Genomic DNA, 20926 nt, shown 5'->3' with positions numbered 1-20926 from the left:
TTTTTATTTCTGTTTTGATTGGTAGTCAATTAAGTTATTATATGTCTATGTACTATCATATCATCTCTTATCTTAAAAGCATTGTAGTCGCATGTGTGGAATATTAGAAATTAAAAGTGCATCACGATTCTCATTTAATATTTGTGCCATTTCAAATTAATTCAGATCAATTAAGTGTTGGCTTTACTTTTTATGTACGTGGAATGCACAATGTTGAATATATTTAATTTGAAACTATCATGTCTTATAATACTCATTGCATGTGTTATTTACTTGAAGTAAAAGTAAATAGTATTACAATATAATGTGTATATTATCGGAAAAATTCATGCAATTATGTAAAAGAAAGTTAAAAATTGACTTTTGAAACTTAGTTTTTTAGTATGAATAAATTTCAAATTGTAGTTTTATTTTTATAGAAAAAAATAGTACTGCCAGAACTTAATATAGTATATTAAAACTGCGCACAAATAATCTATGTTCATTAGCACATTAAATGTTTCAATGAGCTCAAGGATTTTGTTTAAAAGTTACTCTTTTTGGAGAGAAAAAAATTTCCTATCAGGAATATTTCCTGCCACACCATCTATAATCACCATATTGCCAAATTGATTTTAATTGGGAAAAAAATTTAAAAAAAAAACTCGTAGTGGTTGGCCAGGGAATGACCACGAGTTGGTCCCTTTCTATGATGTTTTTTTGTTGTTGTTGTTGTTGTTTAATTGAATGCCCGGAAATTGCCAAGACTTGGTGACTATTCTGACACCGATCACGATACAGAAGTCTTCCATGTCTATCATTGATACCAGTGATGGTTAATTGATTCTTAGAATGGTTTACAGGAACGAAGTGCTTTTTTTCGATTAACTTTAATATAAACCAAAAAGAAGTTTCCCAACGTATCTAAATAAGTAGGCTGTTTTAGTATCTAATTGTGATTAAAGCTTAAATTTTGATTACCTATAATTGCAAAAAAAATTCTTTTAGATACAAAAAATCCTTTATCATTTAAATTAAAATATCAAGTTTAAACTATGTTGAATTTTTAAATTTACTTTCATTCATGGCAAAATGTATGTTCTACGTTCATTAGTGTTTGAGATGAATACCAAAAAAAGGAACATATAATGACTCTTGAGCATTTTGTGTAATGAAAATGACCGGAAGCTAATAACATGAATTCAAAGCCTTAATTATTAAGGATGTAACAAAGATTGGTCGATTATTCTATATGAGTCCCTTTTGCCTAATATTTGGCAAAATATTAATTGGAAACTTAGTTTTTGATGGTTGCGAAGAATAATCTAAAGCTGTAATTTTTACAATACACTATTAGAAATAGTTTTTACTCGTGTATGTTAAGTTCTGAGACTTGTTAAGAACTTTTTTAGTTTAGTATTTGCTTGTTTTTTGGTTTTAACTAAAGCGAAGCATTTTAACAGAATGTTTCTAATAGACTTTATTCTTTAATTGTCACTTTTTTCTTGTAGGGTAAGACAGATAACTAGTAACTTAGGAAATTCTGATTCTCACCATTAAAGTTATATTTTAGAACTAAGAACAGTTTTTTTTTCTTTTAACTTTTTTATTAATTTTTCTTTTTATCACCATTTTTATTATGACAGCATTTCTAATGAACATCATTCTTTTATAGTCACTTTTGTCTAAGATTCTGAAGAAGTTAAATTTAGATTTTTAGCTTTAAATCTTTCCTTTAAAATTTAAGAACAATTTTTGTTTTGATTTTTATTTAGCTTTTACTTTTTAAAAAAACTTAGTGTTTTCATTACAGAAAAAAAAATAAGAGAGAATTTTTCACCCTTTCTCAAAAACAAGGGGAGATCTCAAAAAGTTGAGTGAGATTTCTAAAAATTAAAAAAACTCGAATAGACTTGGAAAAAAAATATTTCTTTAATTATAATACATTTTTAACATCTTCTAATTTTTAAAGCATTGAATATTTTTGCTGCATCATCATATCGAAAACGTTCTATATCAACTTTTTCATCAGCTTTTCTCATTAGGTTGCTCCCCTGTGGCAGAATCGCGGTGACATTGTCGCAGAACTTTACAGAGTTCTTGCATAAAGATTTTTCTTTTGAGAAGTAAAAATATTTGGTTTGTTTTTCATCAGAAATTTCCACTCAAAATTCGAATCGCGCATTTAAATAATCACTTTTTGTAGCCCTCAATTAATGCTGTTATCGTTAATCCATTTTGATTGTATTTTCATCAGTTATTGACATTGATTTTCACGTGGCGTTTAGATGTCCGGATGTATTTCAGGTAGGTGATATGGGAAATTCGAATTGCGCATTTGATCATTTACTTTTTAAGGCAATCATTTTATTAATTTTTTGGGCATTTATTGCTTTTGATTTCTACATTGTTCTTAAAACCCGATATTTTTCATACGGTGTTATTTTCTACAACAATCAAATCTGAAAATGAAACATTGCATTTGATTAACACCATTCTGAAGAGTCCGATTCGCGTGATTTCATTATGTTGAATTATTTTTTTAATGTGATGATGATTTGCAAAATGCGATAAAGGAAATAATTAGTGCGCCCCCTCCAACAATATGCGAGAATATTGCCCATAGATTGTTTTGTTTTTGTAAACACAGCGTTTTAATTACCTTTAATTAGTAACATTCATCTTTGGTATTATTGAATGTACATTGCAGAAAGATATTAGTGCTAGAGAGTTTTGTCGCAGAAAGCCCGAAAAAATTCTGCCACTGGGGGTTGCTCAAATGTTTATCAGTCATTTGTATACGCTATTTTGTCTTAGTTCGGTTTTGAGTGATAAATGACCTTGCAGTAGATGCTGAACAATTCCGAATCACTTAGTAAATTTGTAGCATTGAAAGAAATTTAAACGTCTTACATGAAGAAATCTTACCTTCCGTGAACACGTGGTTGCAGAAAAAGGTGTTCCGTTATTCGGGGGAGGGGCATTGTGTTCTGCTGTTCGCACCGGTGCTGACCAATACTGGTAAATAGGGAAGGATAAGATAACAGGGATCCATGTTGAAGTAATGAAAGATCAAGGAAGAAAAGTGAAATGGATTTTATTCAAAATGGCAGAAGACGCATTTTTTTCCAAAATTCGTTCATTTTGCAATTGATTAATAGAGTGCGCGATCTTCTTGCGTTAATAATTTTTTTATGCGAGAAAAGAAAAAAATTTGCGAGGTAACTGGAAAAAAGAAATGTTTAGCTGTAAAATTTTATTTCAGAAATCAAATAGATTTTTATTTTATATTTTTGTTGTGCTTTTGTATTTTTGTTTTTAAATGTCTTATTACTTTCTTTATCTTAAAAATTTCAAACAAGTTTTAAAAAAAAAAATTTTTTGCTGTTACACTAGAATAATAATGCAGCTAATTTTTGAATGACAAAAAAAAATATTTCTGAATGTGTTTTTTTTTTTTTTTTTTAATCTTGCTAGTAAACCGCTAAATATTCGTTATTTGGCCAAATCACTATTTATCCCATCCCTATAAATTATGATATTCACGCTTAAAAATTATGCTAGCTTATTAATAGTATCTAACTCAAAGAGCTAATTGCAAATTTAGCCAATTTTTGATAGCTCACTATTTTCTATTGATAGTTGCATGAATCTTAATCAAACTCAGGGATGAGATTTTTCCGCTTTTTAGCGGATTTCGGCTTTTTTCACTTTTATCTCTTGAACTTCAGCTTTTTTTTTAATCAAAAATTCAGATTTTTCTAAAAATTTCACTTTTTTTAATAAGTATTCCGCTTTTTCAGAAAATTCACCGATTTTCAAAGAGAAACAGAAATTTTAAACTACATAGCTACCAATCCTTTCTCATTTTTACTTTGTTAAGCTATTTTCTCCCCTTTTACTCCCAGCAGATAAGATTTTCTGAATTTTTTACCCGCCCTCCAGATGGATCCGATTTTTGTAGTTCAAACGACACTGCTTCTGACAACCCTTTTAGAGGTCCCAAGCCTGGAATCTGCTAATATCTCGATTCTTATTCATTTGATTTTAATATCAAACATAGCTTTCCATATTTGCGTCTTGCGATTTTTATTCACGCGATTTGAATATTGTACGTTGCGATTCTTATTTACGAGATTTAAAAATCCGATATTGTGATTCGCATTTACGCCTTTTTAAAAACCTATGTAGCGATTCGTATTCACGCATGTTTAAAATTCAATGTCTTGATTTGCTCATGCGGTTTATAATATCAAGCATTGATTTTCGTATTTATACGTGATTTTAAAATAAGGCATTGGGATTCGCATTCACGTATTCTAAAAATTATGCATCATAATTCTTATTTATGCAATCTAAAAATTACGCATCATGATTCGTATTTACGCGATCTGAAAATTATGAATCGTGATTTGTATTTAAGCGTTTTAAAAATTCTATACCCCAGTTTTTATTTCCTCATTTTCAAAATCGTATATCTAGTTTCATATTCATGTGATTTCAAAATTCATATTCACGCAATTTTAAGATCAACTCTCGCAATTCTTGTAAGAAGTAATTTTTTTTAAAAAATTTGTTACTATAAAGGTGACTGTTTTTCTAACAACGATTATTAGTATATGTAAGTGTTACAACATCAGAGAAACTGGAAGGGAATATATTCAAAACTTACATTCTGTGCTTGCAAAGAAGAAAAAATAGGATTTGTCACAAGATGTTTGAAGATGGACTAATGACTGAATATAGCAAACAAAAGCAATCACTTAAAAAGGGATTTAATTAAAAAAAAAATTTGGAAAAAGAGTTAACTAACTCATCATCAAAATTTTATTTATAATTGCTGTTATTTATGCTATAAAAGGCAAAATTCTTATCAAATAAAAAATAATTAGGGTGACCCGGGGTAATTCACGATCGCTCTGTTTCTGGGGTAAATAATGATCACCTAAATTTTATTTAAAAAAAATTTTTTTTTTTTAAATTTCAGACATGGACAAGAATACTTGTACACTTTACTAAAGTATAACTACATTTACTTAATAATAATTTTTTGTTTAATCTAACAAAATAAGTATGTTTTAAACTGCTTTCTGTATTTTCCATTTCAAAGATGAGTTTCAAAATGTGCACATTTCTGCAAAGATCCCCCTCCTTCTCTTAATAATAAATATTTCGAGTTTTTTTCTTTGATATAAAAGTAGTGTAAGCTTTTGTTTAATTGTTTCACATCTACTGTAAACATTATAATTAATTATAGGAAACTATATCAAATGTTGCCCCCCTACAGATGGGGTAATTATTGATCACTGGGATAATTCCTGATCATTGTCATTTCTTCTTATAAATAGTATAAAAAATAGCTAATAAATAGTCAATTGTTTTTTTTTTTAAATAACAGTTCATATTTATTAAGTAGAACAACTATAAAATATATTTTAACTATAATCACAAAATTTGTTTTTAACTGTATACAAGAAAAATGTGTTCTGATATGCACCATTTCTAGCTTGTCTTACCTTGCTTCTATCTTAATTTTATGTGTGTACATCGTTAGAATAATTTTTAAGTTTATAAATTAGTCTGGTATAACTGTTAGAATAATTTTTAAGTTTATAAATTAGCCTAGTATAAATATGCTGAGAAATTATAAGCCTAAAAAGGATACTAAGCTTCTAGAAAACAAAATTAGTGAATTTCTTTTAATGATTGAAAATGAAAATTTCAGTGTGAGAGCTGCTGCCAGAGCTGTTGGCATACCTTACTTAACTTTACACTTTCCCTTAATGAAGTTCAAAATCCAGCAAAAGTAACCCACATGAGAACTCTCTTATATTTCAGAAGAACATGAGAATGAGTTGGCTGATTGCTTAAAATGTATGGCACGATGCCAAGATTTTTGAAAATTTAAAGTGTTAATCGTTCTTCTTGCTTTTAAATAAATTGTTTTATTAGCTGCTTAAACATATCTTTTTGGTTTATTTGTTTGATCTTGATATCTTATTTGTTAACTACAAGCATATAATTATTTTTAAATAGACCCCTTTACCATAAAAACTGGTGATCAGTAATTACCCCAGAAGTGTTCAGGAATTACTACAGAAATGATCAAGACCAGGGGTAATTCCTGATCACTAAAAATTTAAAATCTTTTAAATTCTAATTAGTTTTTCAAACAAAAGAAGGTGGCATAGGACTCATATCATATAGCCTCAAACTTTCAGTAAATATTAAAATTCTATTTTGAATAGTTTTTTCCCAAAATAGATGTTTGCGTTTTTTGATCAGGAATTACCCCAGGTCACCCTATCTAAGCAGTTGCTGATTGTCATGTAATTTTTCGAACTAAAATAGCAATTTTTTTATGTTAAGGAGTTACTATATATTTCTACTTCACTGTTATTGATATGTTTCAAAGGGCTCTAGTTAGATTAGACTATAATATGAACATAATGATTCGGTCCATTGTTAAAGTTTTTTTTCCAATATAATTTAAAAAAATAATTACTGATATATTTGCTATAAATCACATAACAGTATTTATTAAAAGAAATGAAATATTAATGTATATTCTCAGTAGTTTTAATTTGCTAAACCAGGTAGTTTTTCCAGTAATAATTGTCTCTTATGTGAACTGAGGAAAAATATAATTTCCAGCTTTATTTTTTCAATTGGTAATTTTTTTTTCACTAAATGTTAAGTATCAATGTAATCATTTATATAATAATAGATTAGCACACAATTGTATGTCAACACATTATTTATTACCTTAAATTGTCTGGAATTTATTATTAAAGGGTTACGCTTGCTTAAAATTTACTATCGTGGAAATTCAGCTTTTTTACCTTTTGGCTAATCTCATCCCTGCAAACTGTAATATATGCTTTTTAATTATAGTAAATAGTATTACCATTTGTTAAAATAATATAAAAGATGCAAGTGATTTGTCATTTAATTTAGCAAAGGGTTAGGTCATAAACTTAAAAATTTGTAATTAATTTAATGTATATTTGTTTAATCTTTATGTATTTATTGCAGTTTTTGCATCCTTGACTTGAAGTGTTCTTAAAATGGAAAATTTTTATCCTGGGCATCCATTTGCAAGATTGCCACAACCAGACATGTATAATTTTAGAAGAAATGATACAGCAGATTATTACAACAATCTTCATGTTATACCGACTAATGTACCACCACCTGTACACATACCATATTTTCCACCACCTGTGCTACCAGACATACCTCTTTACCAACAGCAAACTTCACCTACCGATAGCAGAATTGTAAAATTTAAAAGCAAAAATAAGTCAAATTATCCTAATCGTTCCAGACCTAGAAGTAATTTAATAGAAGTAAGATCAACACCACAACCACCTGTTAAAGTTAGAACTGCTGAGGTAAGGCCACCTCCTCAACAGCCTGTCAAAATTAGATCTATTGAACCAAAACCGACTGCTCAAGCATTTGTCAATGTCCCAATTATTGAATCTAGCTCCTCACACAATGTTACGGAAACTAAAGTTTCAAGATCATCGGAAGTAGAATCTAAATCTCCTTATAAATCACATTCCTATGCAAATGAAAGATATTCAAGTTTAAGATCTGCCTCAAAACCTGTAAGTTCCTCTAGCACTTATTTAGACTTTTCCAGAAAATCATTTAAGTCATCAAGAGATTTTAAACCCAGAGATCATGTTAGAGAGCATTATGATAAGTATTATCATGATAAACATAGAAAGAATGACAATGATAAATATAAAAAGAGAATCTGGGAACGTGAAAAGTACACACAATCTAAGAAATATTTGAATGATAAGAATAAACCTGTTGCTAAGAAACAGCCCCAACCTGATGAAGCTTTCGAAGATGTCTCAGACTCGGCATTAGATGATGATTTTGAGGAGGTTGAGGTTGTATCTGGGGTTGAAATGAAAGAGAAAGTACTGCCGATTGGTTTTCGTAAGTGCAAGGTCAGTTATTTAAGTACTAAAAGAAACTTATTTTACAAACCTAGAATTTACTCTATTTGTCCAGAAAGAACTGTCATTGACTATTGGAATTACGATGAAGAAGAAATTATAGATAAAGAAGATGATGTTATAGTTACTGAGGAGGTTTATGAAATGGAAAGTGAAGAGCTCACAGAAGAGAAAACAAATTATGAAATGGATTTGGAATCTGTTGAAATTAAAAAAGAGGTGAAAATAGAGGAAGATCAAAAAGCAATGTTAGAATCTGTAGAAACTGGAAAAGACAAGAAAAAAGAGAAAAATCAAAAAACAATAATTATTTCATCTAAAACAGATCCACCAAGAAATACATCGAACACAGACCTGAAAAAACTGGTATGTTGTTCTAAGATGCTTTATAGACAGTAAAATTTTAAATTTCAACAAAAAGTTGCAAAATTTGCACTAGCAAAATCAACTGTTAACCGACCTTATTGCCAAGCAGTAAATATTTTTATCACTCTTCGTCAAAGTTAAACAAAGCTACCTTTCACACTTACAGAATGACAGATATTTTTTCCTCACTTTTCCTAAATTGAATCAATTTATTTAGTAAGAACAGAAGTATTTTCAAAAAATTTAATTTTCATGAGAAAAAAATTTACACTAAATTTTGTTTCATATATTGAATGAATAGTTCTGTTTAAACCTTTTAATGACATTTCAACAGCAATTCTCTGTAGAAAAACAAATCTATGGAATAGTAAACCATATTTATTATAACTTTTATAATGGAAGACTCACAATTATAGTAGTTTTATGAAGTTTAGACCCATAGAACACATTAAACTTATTTTCCAATTAAAAAAATTAAGTCAAATGTTCACATTGAGAATAAAACTGTTATAAAATTCAATATGCCATATGTTGCCCATTGCTTGAGAAAATTGAAGTAAAAAAATTTTTTAATTATTTAAAAAGTTTGACCGTCTTGTTAAGTGTTGAACTCTAGAAATAGGCATATTTTCATTGAGGATATTTATAAATTTTTGTTTTGTTATTTGAGGTATTTATTGCATTTTAATGCTATGTTGTGTTTCATATTTTTTTAAACCTACTTCAGGTTTTTTGAAATGTGACAACCCTATAAAGTATAGCTAATAATAATAAAATAAAAAGCCTCATAGTTTTAAATTATCTTATCTTCTCCTATTGTACTTCTCCCATTAATCAAATCACATAATTCAAGTAAACCCTTTCTTTGTTTAGTTTTGAACATTTTTAACTGTTTCATTTTATGACTTAATTTTTCCAACTCAATATATATATATTTATTGCAATAAATAATTATTACATGAAATTTAAGCTGTTCTTTTATACAGGACTTGGATGATGACTCAGCTATGTCTAGGTCTTATCGTATCTGTCTACCAGATATTTCTGGTAAGTGAATATTATTCAATTTATTGGGAACTTTTAATGCTATTGAAATAATTATCATTTATTTCTCCAATGTAATTTAAATTTTATAAGCTATTAGTTTCCCTAATGGAAAAACAAGTAAATAATGATTAAGCTAGGAATATAATAAATATTCGCCAAAGTATTTTTTGGAAAATTATTTTTCAACAAAGATTTTTGGGGGGAAATTCCAATAGATTTAATACAGAATAATCTAAAAATTTTATTTTTACTATATGTTATTCCAAATAGTTTTTAAACATATTTTGTGATGATCATGTGATGAGAAATCGAGTGATGAAATCGAGTGATGAGATTAATATATGTAATTACAATTTGGAATATAAACTTCTTTTTTTATAGCCTTTTTTATCATAGCACTGAATTTTTAAAAGCATTTCTGTTAAACTTTCTTTCGAATTTTAATGGATAAATGTTTTTTCCTGAAAATGTTATTTTTAGCATTAAAGTGTTTTTTTAAGAATTAAGAGAATTTTTTTTTCAATTAACTACAGTTTTTTTAAATAGCTATTAGTCAGATTTTTTTTTACTCTTAAATGTTTCTAAGTAATCTTATTATTGTCATTATTCTAAACATTTCTATTAAAGTTTTTTTGGTTTTTTTTCCTTTACCCCATACTAATAATGCAGCTGAGTTTTGATTATTTTTTAATAATAACTGTATTTATTTCTACATAAAAAAATGACATTTATTTATTTATTTATTTGTCCAAATATTCCTCTATTCGTCAAAACCACTATTCGGTACATCCCTAGACTAAACGTTAATTGCTATTTAAATTTTTAAGTTAAACTCCTGAATAGCATTGAATTTAAAAATATTATGATTAAAATGTTGTAATTTGAATGTTTTATCAAAATTTCATGAAAAGCTTTGAAAAAAATTATTATTTTAAAAGTTTTGTAGTCAGAGGCAGAGGGCTGTGTTAAAACCTTTTTGGGACAACAATCTGTCCCTAGACTGTGAAATATCTTATAAAATAAAAATTAAGTTACAAATACAAGAAAAATTGTGTAATAGGGCCTCAATAGTATTTCTAGACAGTAAATGGAATAGTCTTGGTCAAATAGAAAACAAAATATTTGGTATTTTTATTTGTCTTATCCCCTTTTTTCAATTTGTTTATTTTTTTAAAAAATAAAATAAGCCCTTCCATAACAACCAGTTGCTGGTCAAGATGTTCATAGGGATAAAGGCTTAAACCAACTACAAGATAGTACACAATTATAGCTCAATGCCTTAATAATTGTTTCTCATTTATATACTTAGTTTCATTATTAAGGTCAAAATAAAGATAATTTTAATGTAAACTTACTAGCTCAACGAGTTATTGTTTGTCAAAAATTATTATGTTGCTAAAAAAAGGTATACATTTTTTTAATCTAAAAAAAAAGCTATTTTCATAATTGAAAAACAGTATTCAACATAATGAGCTCATACTCTACATGTTTTATTCCAATCTTATGTGCTCTGTTATGTTATACGTGATGCAATTTCTGTTAGCATTTTAAAAAAATTTATATAAAGATATATTTTAGGTTTATAAATGTGCAAATAATTCTGTAATATGTGTTGATAATTAAGGAATGTGTCTTCAAGACTTAAATAGTTTAATCCCTAAATGTAATATAATTTATGTTTCATATTTAAAAATATTTTTATGTATCTGTAAATTCATAATTTTTTTCTTAATTATATAGAATTTTTTCAAGGAGAGGCCATTATTCAACCTGATTTAGATGCCTGGAAATCTCATCTCATCGGTAAATTAATAGATGTTTTAGTTTTTAGAATTAGTTTTGAAATTTTAATCCTAAACTGTTGGATACACAGCTTCATTTGTTTTCAATATATCCAGTTATGTTTTTATTTCCCTTTATTAATTAATCAGTATTAGAATTTTTCATTCTTGTTAAATTTATTTTATCTAAATGATTTGCATTAGCTTAAATGATTTTTAAAAAAAACGTATGGACTATGAGTGTTTCAAAAAACTAATACCGATACAGACTGCTACTAACAAAATCATAAAGGCCGGGATAGCCTGGTCGGTAGGGCGCCGGGCCAATGTTCGTGGGTTTGAACCCTGCCGGTCGAAGGCTCCCCGTGTAGTAAAGTGAGTGGTGCACATTAAATCTGTCGAGTCCACAAAGTCACAAAAATCGAGTCGCAAAAGTCCCATAACAAATCAATACCATTGGGGGCACTGGATTAAAGAGCAATCGTTCTCTGATTCAGATCAAAATTACGATCTGTGGATGAATGAATGGGTCCGCCCTATAAACAGGTGCGACGTATGATGTGGCAGAAGTCGAATTCTTCGCATAGATGACGCCACTGAAAAAAAAAACAATAAACCCACACTCTGCCTTAAATTTGCTCGATTTCACCAAGTAGGCTTGCCAGTGTGGCAAGTGGCATTAGAACCAGCCAACCAACTAACAAAATCATAGGATTATAATTTTTTTTTTTTTTATTAAAATTTGAAGGACCAGAATCATTACAATATCAAAACACATTGAAGCAAACCTTCAATCTATTCATTATCACTGATTTTTAAAAGCAAAATTTTGCTAGACATATGTTTTAAGTTTCATAATATATGTAGCATGTAAATAACAAATTTAATTTTCCCCTTATGAACATGAACAAAGTTGCAGGTGTGAATTGTCCTTCCCACTATGTTTCCGCTTTTTTTTTATTTTACCTTTTTTTGTAAATTTGGAATATAGGTCCTGTTAGAAAACTTTTAAGACGCAAAATGTTTTTTCAGTTTTTTAAGTTATGAGAGCTGTTTTAAATATTAGATATTTTTTTTATCTTTATTGGTTTATCTACATTTTTTGTTGCCTTTTCCTATCTTTACAAAAGACACGTAATTAGAATTTACTTCAATATTCATATTTATTCAAAAATTAAGCATTGTAAAATAGGAAATAATTTACTTACCAGGCAACTAATTTGATCTTCTGCAAAATCATGCTGATTGCTAAGTAGACAAAGCACATGTATTCTGTAATTAAATTTGTAAAGCTTATATTTCAAACATATTGGTTTAGTTATTTTGAAATTAGATATAAATTTAAAAATTTTAAATTAAAATAAATTTTTCTTTCAGGTTTGAGTTATATAATTGAAATCAGAGATAAAACAGATGATACAAATATTCTTCGGCATCATTGTATACTCTGCTCTGACGATATCCATGCAGAAAATGACAGTGGAGAAATGGTGATCGATCATATTTCATCTTATAAACATATGTTCAAGTATTTGGTATGTTTTAGAACTTTTTATTTTGGCTATAATTTAATTCAAAAATTCTAATATAATATTTGTTAGTTTGCATATGCATTAAGACCAACCAATTATACAATTAAGAAAATAAAATAAACTTTTTCTTATTACTTTTAGCCATGGATAAATGTATAAAAAATATTTATAAGATCCGTTATTTTTTAAATTTTTATAAGATCAAGGATGAGAATCCTCTGCTTTTCTGCTAATTTCTGCTGTTTCCTTCTTTTTTTTTTACTAAAATACTGATTTTTGTTTAACTTTTATCCAATTTCCTGTATGATGTCATAAAAAAAACTTTGTATCACTGAAACCAAATCCAGAGTTTTGAGAATTTTACAGCTTTTCATCACAGCGTGGAAAAAAAGTTCCATATTTTTTTTCTCTCGTCTCCCACAAAAATATTACTTCTGTCAAAATAATCTTTCATGAGGTTTTAGAATACATTTTGATTGAATCGTGGATTTGCGATTAAATGGGCATGACTAGAGCATGTGCTGATAATTCAAAAGTGTGATTCGAAATTCATGGATCATAGCAGTGTTGTATCAAGAAAGAAATAGAAATCTTAAATCTGTAGAAGTTCCAAGCTGTAACTGTTGAAAATGCAATCGACAAAACCACAAGGACAATTAAATCATCACAAATTGGGTGCATCAAAAAAATTTTCATTATATTCACGGTTCAATAATTCGCATACAAACAATATAAATTTAAAAATAAAGATTTTGAAAGCCATGGAAATATCTGACAGAAATGTGATCGTAAAACCATGTTTGTTCACAGGTGAATCGTCACTAATCGAGGGCATAATAATGTAATTCTTCAAATGCAAAATTCTAAGTTCACTGAACAAACTATTGCATTAAAACATTTAGATTTAAAAAAATTTGTGATTATCCGTTTTGATAACTCCGAAGAAAAACAATGTGAAATTTTCAAGTGAATTAAGAAATGATTACTCAAATGCACGGTTCGGAATTTATTTACATTATAATGGTGTATCAAAACATCAGTATATTAAAAGCCATGTGGAAATCTTCCAATGGTTGTCGAAATAGCTGTTTCAAATGGTAGACCACGTGGATTTATGGTGCAATCGTTACTAATAGATTGGATCAAAATAAAAGGTGATTACTCAAATGTATGCCCCGAAATTCCTGATACACCATCAGGGGGTGAATGACTTCCTCGAAGGCGAAGCGGAAATCCTCTTTTTTCTCCTAATTTTTAAAATTTCTGACTATGTTCCAAAAACGTAATTTTTATGGGAATTGCAATTATTACAGAACCCCCTCCCCCCCCCCCCATCCTTAACTGCCGAAACCCTACCCGTCTGAACAATAGAGGAAACTTTTTCCCGGACAGTAGCCTCCTGAGAAAGAATGATCCTCGGGAGAAAATGGGTAGAGCTTCAACAGTTGTGCCGTTGCCTTGACTACCGTTGTAAAGTGGAAAGGATAAGGTTCTTCGTTGTAGAGTTCTAAGCAGTTTCATTTCGACCGCCTATGTTTGACGGGTATTGACCGCATTGGTGCTACGTGTATTGAATTTTTCGCATCCGTTCCTTATAGTTCTCTCGACTCTGCTAGTTATTATTTTTAACTGTTCCTGCATTTGTCCGTGCACATATTTGTTTTCTGTTTACTTGTGTCCTTTTCATGTGTGCATCGTAAGATGAATGTATTTTAAAGATGTAAGTCAATTTGATAGACGAACACCAAAGTGCGTATGATCTATGCTGCTGGAAAAAAATTTCAATTTTGATTAATTAAATAAGACAGTCAAACTGTTAGTAACAATCTATCAGAAGATATTGAGATGAATGTTAGCGACTGTTTTAATTTAAAAACATTGACTGGCTATTATTTTAAAATGATGATTATTCAGCCTGATATATTGCTTAATTTTCTTTAATATAGTAGTGGTCAAAGAGGTTTAAAATTATATTTAAGAAAAATTTAAATTTCACTGTCTAAATGCTTCTACCACTTTTAATATAAAATAAAAATCTCATGGCAGAGTTATAAGTTATATTTTTATATATCTTATTGATGTCACAGTATTACATAGAACACTCTCCCAACCTCCCAGTGTCTGTTGTAAAAGTTCAGCTTTTATTTTTGTCCACTTTCATGCCTGCACTATGCACTATCATTGAGATTTTAAAAACTATATGACAATGTGTAGCAATAACTCAAAAATACTATTCCTATTTTAAAAAAATTGGTAAAATGTGGAACTAATCAGAAAATAATGAAAATTGACTTACAGTATGTTAAGTAAAGAAAAATAATGATGGAATTTATTTCAAAACAGTTAAAATTTTGTAATTAGTTTTTGTTTCCTGCATCAATAATACTCAAAGGGGTGTATAACATAAGAATCATAAGCTTATGATTCCAAATTTTTTCTGCTTTGTTTTTTTTTTAAAATTGTATATTCTGGGATATCGAGTAGAAATATAATCTCATAGCGAGACAATGCAAAGTTTCAAAAACTGCCCTGCCAAATTATCCCATTTTAGGCTAAGCATGAAGTTTTAGAAAATGTATAATTTTTATTTAAATATGCTTAAAATACATTCATTTACACACAAAAAAAGTTTCGTGCATGAAAATTTTTATTTTATTTAAGAAATAAAATGGTTCATTTATGAACCATAGGCTAAATCAATGGGCAAATCATTTAGTTGAACACTAGTTTATTTATGACATTTGATTTATTTACAAAACTTGCATTTTTTATCCATCATGCAAAACATATCATTAATCTCAAATGGAATAATTGCATATTTTCAAAATGTTGAATTTATCAATAACCGTTTATCAAAAAACTAGCATAGTTTGAAAATTTCTTAAACGAAAGTGTTTACTCCAATTTAATTATTTATATTTTATAGAGGTTTTCAGAATCCTTAAAAATAATAGAAAAATAAAATTCGTGAAAAATATTTATCACTGTGTTAATTAAAAAATATTTATTGAAGTGGTGCGTTTTTGCACCCTTGGCTGAAAATGGGTTAAACATTAATTCTCAAGGGATAGTAACTAATTTATATTCTTTATTTGTTTCTATTATTTTATTTTAAGTCTAATATTATGATTAAATATGTGAAACTTCAAAATATTTTATAGAAATATTGCATTAAAACCTAAATCCTAGAATGTGACTTTCTACAAACTTTTTCCCACTTTGTATCATAAACTCATCATTAAGAAGGGTATATGGCAGCAGTTTTCTAAGGCTCGTTTCGATTTTAAAAAGCTTGTTATTTTCTCTTGGTTGACCGTCCATTCATAGTTTTGTTTGCCCTACCTTTAAATAGTAAACTCTGATGCTTCACCTAAACAATAATAGATAATTTCTGTTAAAACCACTTTCACCATTTTTTAATTTTTATTTAATAGTTTAGAAATCTAAATTGCAATTAACACTTTTATTTGAACTCTTCTTATACAATCCCAATGAGTGTAATTGAAATTTACTTTTTAGAAATTAGATATTATAACTTTTTTCTATTAAAAATTCTTACAAAGATAAGAGTTTCAAGAGGAAGGGAAAAAAATTATATTGCAGATCAAGATTTTTTTCATAGTCCTTTAAATCATTAAATAAAATATATCTTGTCTGAAAGTATTAAAATAGAAATAAAATCACATTTTATTGTGCGTAAAAGTTGAATTATAGAGAGTATTGAATTCAAAGGGATATGTTTTTAGGTTGCTTTAGTGCATTACTACTTTTCATCACAATTTGTTCTATATCACTCACATAATTAAGCTCTCAAGGTATTGATATGGTTGAATTATCAAACTTCAATTTTTGAAAGATAAAAGAAATTTAGTTCCATTAAAGATTTATGGCACAATATATTTAATCCTAAAATTGAATGCTATGTGTAACATAAGTGATGTTATACAAATAAAGCTAGTTTTCAAAAAAAAAAAAAAAAAATGAAAAGATTGCCAATATTTTTAACTTCAACTTCTGAAAGCTGCTGAAATTCTATGAAAATGCTGAATGTTTTATAAACATTATCAGAAATGTATATGAAAATTACAATATAAAAGTTATTCAAGCTGGCCAACAATCAGAATCCTTCAAGTAGATTTGGATGTTAGACGACTTCATTCTTTCTAAAACAGTCTTAATTGATATTAACTCAATTATAAAGAGAGTATCAGTGAATAGAAGGAGTATAAGGTGGTACATTTTTTAATATCTTTCTGACCTTGATTTTGCTGACTATTTATGTTTACTGACCAACACCCTTCAAGACTTAAAACAAACATTTTAAATGAAGAGGCAAGAAAAATGAGACTTATTATCAACCAAAGTTTGAAAATAATCCTAAACAGTTAAAGGGCATATTCATAAAAAATAACAAACTAAAGGAGTTAAACAGTTTAACTTATAAAACAAACTTATCTTGGAAATATAATTAACAACAAAAGAGAAACTGAAAAAGATATATTAAATAGAATAAACAAAACCCAAAGCAGTTACGCTATTCTTAATAAATTTTGGAAAAACATAATGTTTTCCAATAAAATTAGAATCTCCAATACTAATGTTAAATCTGTCCTACTCTATAGATTTGATACATGGCACTGAAATAAAAATAACATGAAAAAACTTCAAGTCTTTATTAACAGCAATTTAAGAAGAAGAATCTTATGTATCAAGTGCTTACATAAAATTTTTAGCTCAGAAATTCTTAGAAAAACATAAATGGAAATGAATTGGTCATGCTCTACGTAAACCTGAGACATTTAAAGTAAAACAAGTTTTTGATAGGAATCCTCAGGACAATAGAAAAAGAGGATGACCTAAAAAATACTTGGCCCACGACAATTATACTAGAATTTATAACAACAGGAAGACATGGAAAGAGGCAAAATATCTGACCACAAATAGTTTGAATTGAAGAGAAATATGTATGTATATATCTTCAACTTTTAAATGAATGGAAAACAAAATACTTAGTGAAATTAATTAATTTCACTAAAAAAAAAGGCATCAGTATCATAGAAATAAAATGTTGGCAAATTGAAATCGGCTGGAGGATGACTTTGAAAAAAGCTAAAATATCAGTAAAAACCAACTATTGGTGGTTATGATTATATTCTGTCATATATCTGCTCATGTAGAAATGATGGAAATGACAATATTGATAAAGAAATTGAAAGAAGTTCAATGTATAAATGTAATTTAAGTCGTTATTGCCATGAAAACTCTGAAATAATAAAATAATGTCAAGATTCAAATGTAATACTAAATATGTCATTATTCTCAAAGAAACTGGTGATTTTGTTATCCTTTGTTCTTATATTTTTCAAATGATATTTCAAACTTTTGTCATATTATCATCAGATTGGATAGTGTGATATATTAATTCCTTTTTTTTTTTAACAATACAAACTTTTCAGAATTGGCTCTGTTATTATTCATTACCTTTTGAGTGTATTGTGATATTAAAAAAACACAGGCCAGTCTATCTATAGATAAAATAACAAAAACTGAGAAATATTAAATCACTACATTGTTTTACAAATTTTTTTATGAACTTCATTTCATGACAAAATAAAGAATGTTGTATTATTTTGAAAGAAACTGATGGCTTATTTTAAGCTTTTGTATTGTTGACTAACATTTTAAAATTGTGTCACCTTTTATTTCTAAAAATATTTACTTGAATGATGTCATATTTGTATTTATAGCTAAATGCCTGAAATTTTGAAGGTGTTATTTTTTCGATGCATAAATTTTCATTGTGGCTTTTCATAAATTCTCGGATAGTGTTTTTGGTTCCCAAAGTAATTGAACAGGGTTCCTACACGGTCAGAAAAACCTGCAAAAGTCAGGATATTCTAAAATTAAGCTAAAAAGTCAGGATTTTTCTCACATTTTCATAAAGTCAAGAAAAAGTCAGGATTTTTCTTACATACTCATCAAGTTAGGAAAATAAAAAAAAACTATAGTTCATTCAAAGACTGACAGGCAAAAATAAAGTTTCAAGGAAAAATTCTGTAATTCAAAATATGTAATTTTCTCATAATAACATTCCTCTTTCCCTGGTAGAACCTGTCCTGTTAGCAATTTTCCTCCTGTTTATCCAATGATAAGGAATTTTTGATAGGGTTGCTAGGTTTATTGCTCTTTGTGTGAATAACTGGTTTACGGACAGCAGTGGCTGAAACAGCAGCAGAAAAAGCAAAAGAGAAATTTTTACTGTTTTGTGATGCTGCCAAAAAGAAAAAAGAAGAGCAAAAGAGTTTCTTAGAGTTTAATCCACAGCAAAAGAGATTAGATAATTTTTTTTGAAATATTTGCACAGAAAAAAAAATTTGAAAATTTGTGGGAGGTTATAAAAATTGTTCTTCTCTCTCATGGTAACGCAACAGTTGAAGGGGTTTTTTCAATCAATAAAAGCTTATTGGTTGAAAACCTCAATGAAGACTCGATTATTTCACAAAGGCTTGTGTATGATTATGTTTCATTTATAAATGGAATAAAAAACATAGACATTAATGAAAAAATGCTAGATGCTGTAAAAGGATCTAGAACAAGATGGAGACATGCATTAGAAGCAAAAAAAAGAAAAGAAGAGAAAGGAAAAACGAAGAGAATGAAAAAGCTGAAATTTCTAGAAAACGAATAAAAGAAAAGAAATTGAAATTAAGAAAATCTAAATTGACGAAAACTGCTGAAACAGAACTGGATGTTCTTGATTCAGAAATTGTCAGTATTACAGAAATAAATTTAAAAATACTGAAAAAAAGATATATTTTTGATTTTATTTTTCTCACAATTTGCATAATTTTTCTATCTGAATTTTTATTTGTATATAATTAACTTTTCTTGACTTTTTTCCCTTTTATATTTCAATATTATCTTTTAAAAGAAAAGTCAGTTTGAAGCGAATTGGTGATTTTTAAAAATTAATAACTTAATGTAACAAATGTTCTCGTATGTTTCAAGAGTAACTATTATTTGAGGATACTGATACATATCTCGCAGATTTGATTAACCCTTTATATCCTGACGACGCTCATGCATTTGGTTCCACTTAACATTAAATAAAATATTTCCATAATCCAACAGATTTTCTTGATCTTTTTATTTAAATAGTTTCCGTATCTAACTACAAAAACACACTAGAAGTTTAATCTAATCATGATAATTAAAAATATGTTTCACAAGTTTTCTGAAAATATAATTTGGGATATAGAGTGCTATTACACAATTCCACTTTAATATATAAGTGTTTATCCTATTCAATATATGATACTTATGACTAAGTAGCATATTATTACTAATTGAAACTGCAATGCTAAAAGTTTTGTTGGAGTGGAAAACGGCGAGTCAGGAAAAACCTGGAAAAGTCAGGATATTGTTTTCTCAAAATAGTGTAGGAATCCTGTTGAAATCTTTCTAATGTACTGTGAAGATTGATTGGCATTATAATAGATTTGCACGATTTTATGGTACTAGAATGATAATTTTGGAATAAAATGTTCGTTCATATCTAAATTTAAGCAATCCTAAATGTACAAAATTAAAATACTTGTGTCACTTAGTATTACAAAAATGATTTATTATTTTTACACTAAAGCTACAATAATGATGTCTTGAAAGCAGTTTAGGATTTTTCCTTAGTGGTGGTCTGAAGACAATACTGGTGCACACTGCATTACCACAATTTAGTTTATTGAAGCAAATATAGATATTAATATACTTTGTATTGTTGAACTATTTGTTGGCTTTTTATGGATCTGGAACCATCAGTGGCTTTACATTAGACTGGATTCTTGACCATTAAAACATAATCGGAAAAAAAGACAATTTGATCATTTTATCAGCCATCCAACCACTGAAAATTGAACCAGCTCTACATAATACCAATAATTTCTTATAATACGATGAAATATAAAATAAATGCAAGAGCAAGAAATCTTTAGGGTATTTAGAAACTCTAAGAAACCTTTCTTGTCAAATTGAAGTATTTTGGCTGTGCTAATAAAATGCAAATTTAGTTGCTATTGAATATGTATGATGAACTAGGAGCATTACCTCCTTGTATAGCAAAATAGAATTGAGAAATTGAATTTTTATTATCATAGGTAGTTTTAATTTTCCTCATTATAAAAGTTTGATCTTATTTTCAATAATGTGAAGAAATTTTAAATTTACTGCCCCAATTTTTTACAAATTCTAA

At 28.1% G+C, this 20926-nt stretch overlaps 1 protein-coding gene across 2 annotated transcripts in view; it reads left to right on the top strand.

Moving 5' to 3' along the window:
• LOC107436164 (uncharacterized) overlaps window positions 1–20926 on the top strand; it is a 34248-nt gene that overhangs the window by 215 nt on the left and 13107 nt on the right. Inside the window, exons 1-5 of one of the 2 annotated variants that reach the window (XM_016047757.4) lie at window positions 84–194; window positions 7015–8321; window positions 9308–9368; window positions 11109–11171; window positions 12527–12684. In XM_016047757.4, the coding sequence (XP_015903243.3) occupies window positions 7047–8321; window positions 9308–9368; window positions 11109–11171; window positions 12527–12684 (1557 nt within the window). In that variant the 5' untranslated portion in view covers window positions 84–194; window positions 7015–7046. Of the gene's footprint in view, window positions 1–83; window positions 195–7014; window positions 8322–9307; window positions 9369–11108; window positions 11172–12526; window positions 12685–20926 lie in introns of those variants that run through there. The other variant, XM_016047756.4, reaches the window with a different exon arrangement.

Source organism: Parasteatoda tepidariorum, chromosome 8, assembly GCF_982258835.1.
Source record: "Parasteatoda tepidariorum strain Cologne lab strain chromosome 8, Ptep-v5.0, whole genome shotgun sequence".
Taxonomy (NCBI): Eukaryota; Metazoa; Arthropoda; class Arachnida; order Araneae; family Theridiidae; genus Parasteatoda; species Parasteatoda tepidariorum.
This window is presented reverse-complemented; position numbering and strand designations above follow the sequence as displayed.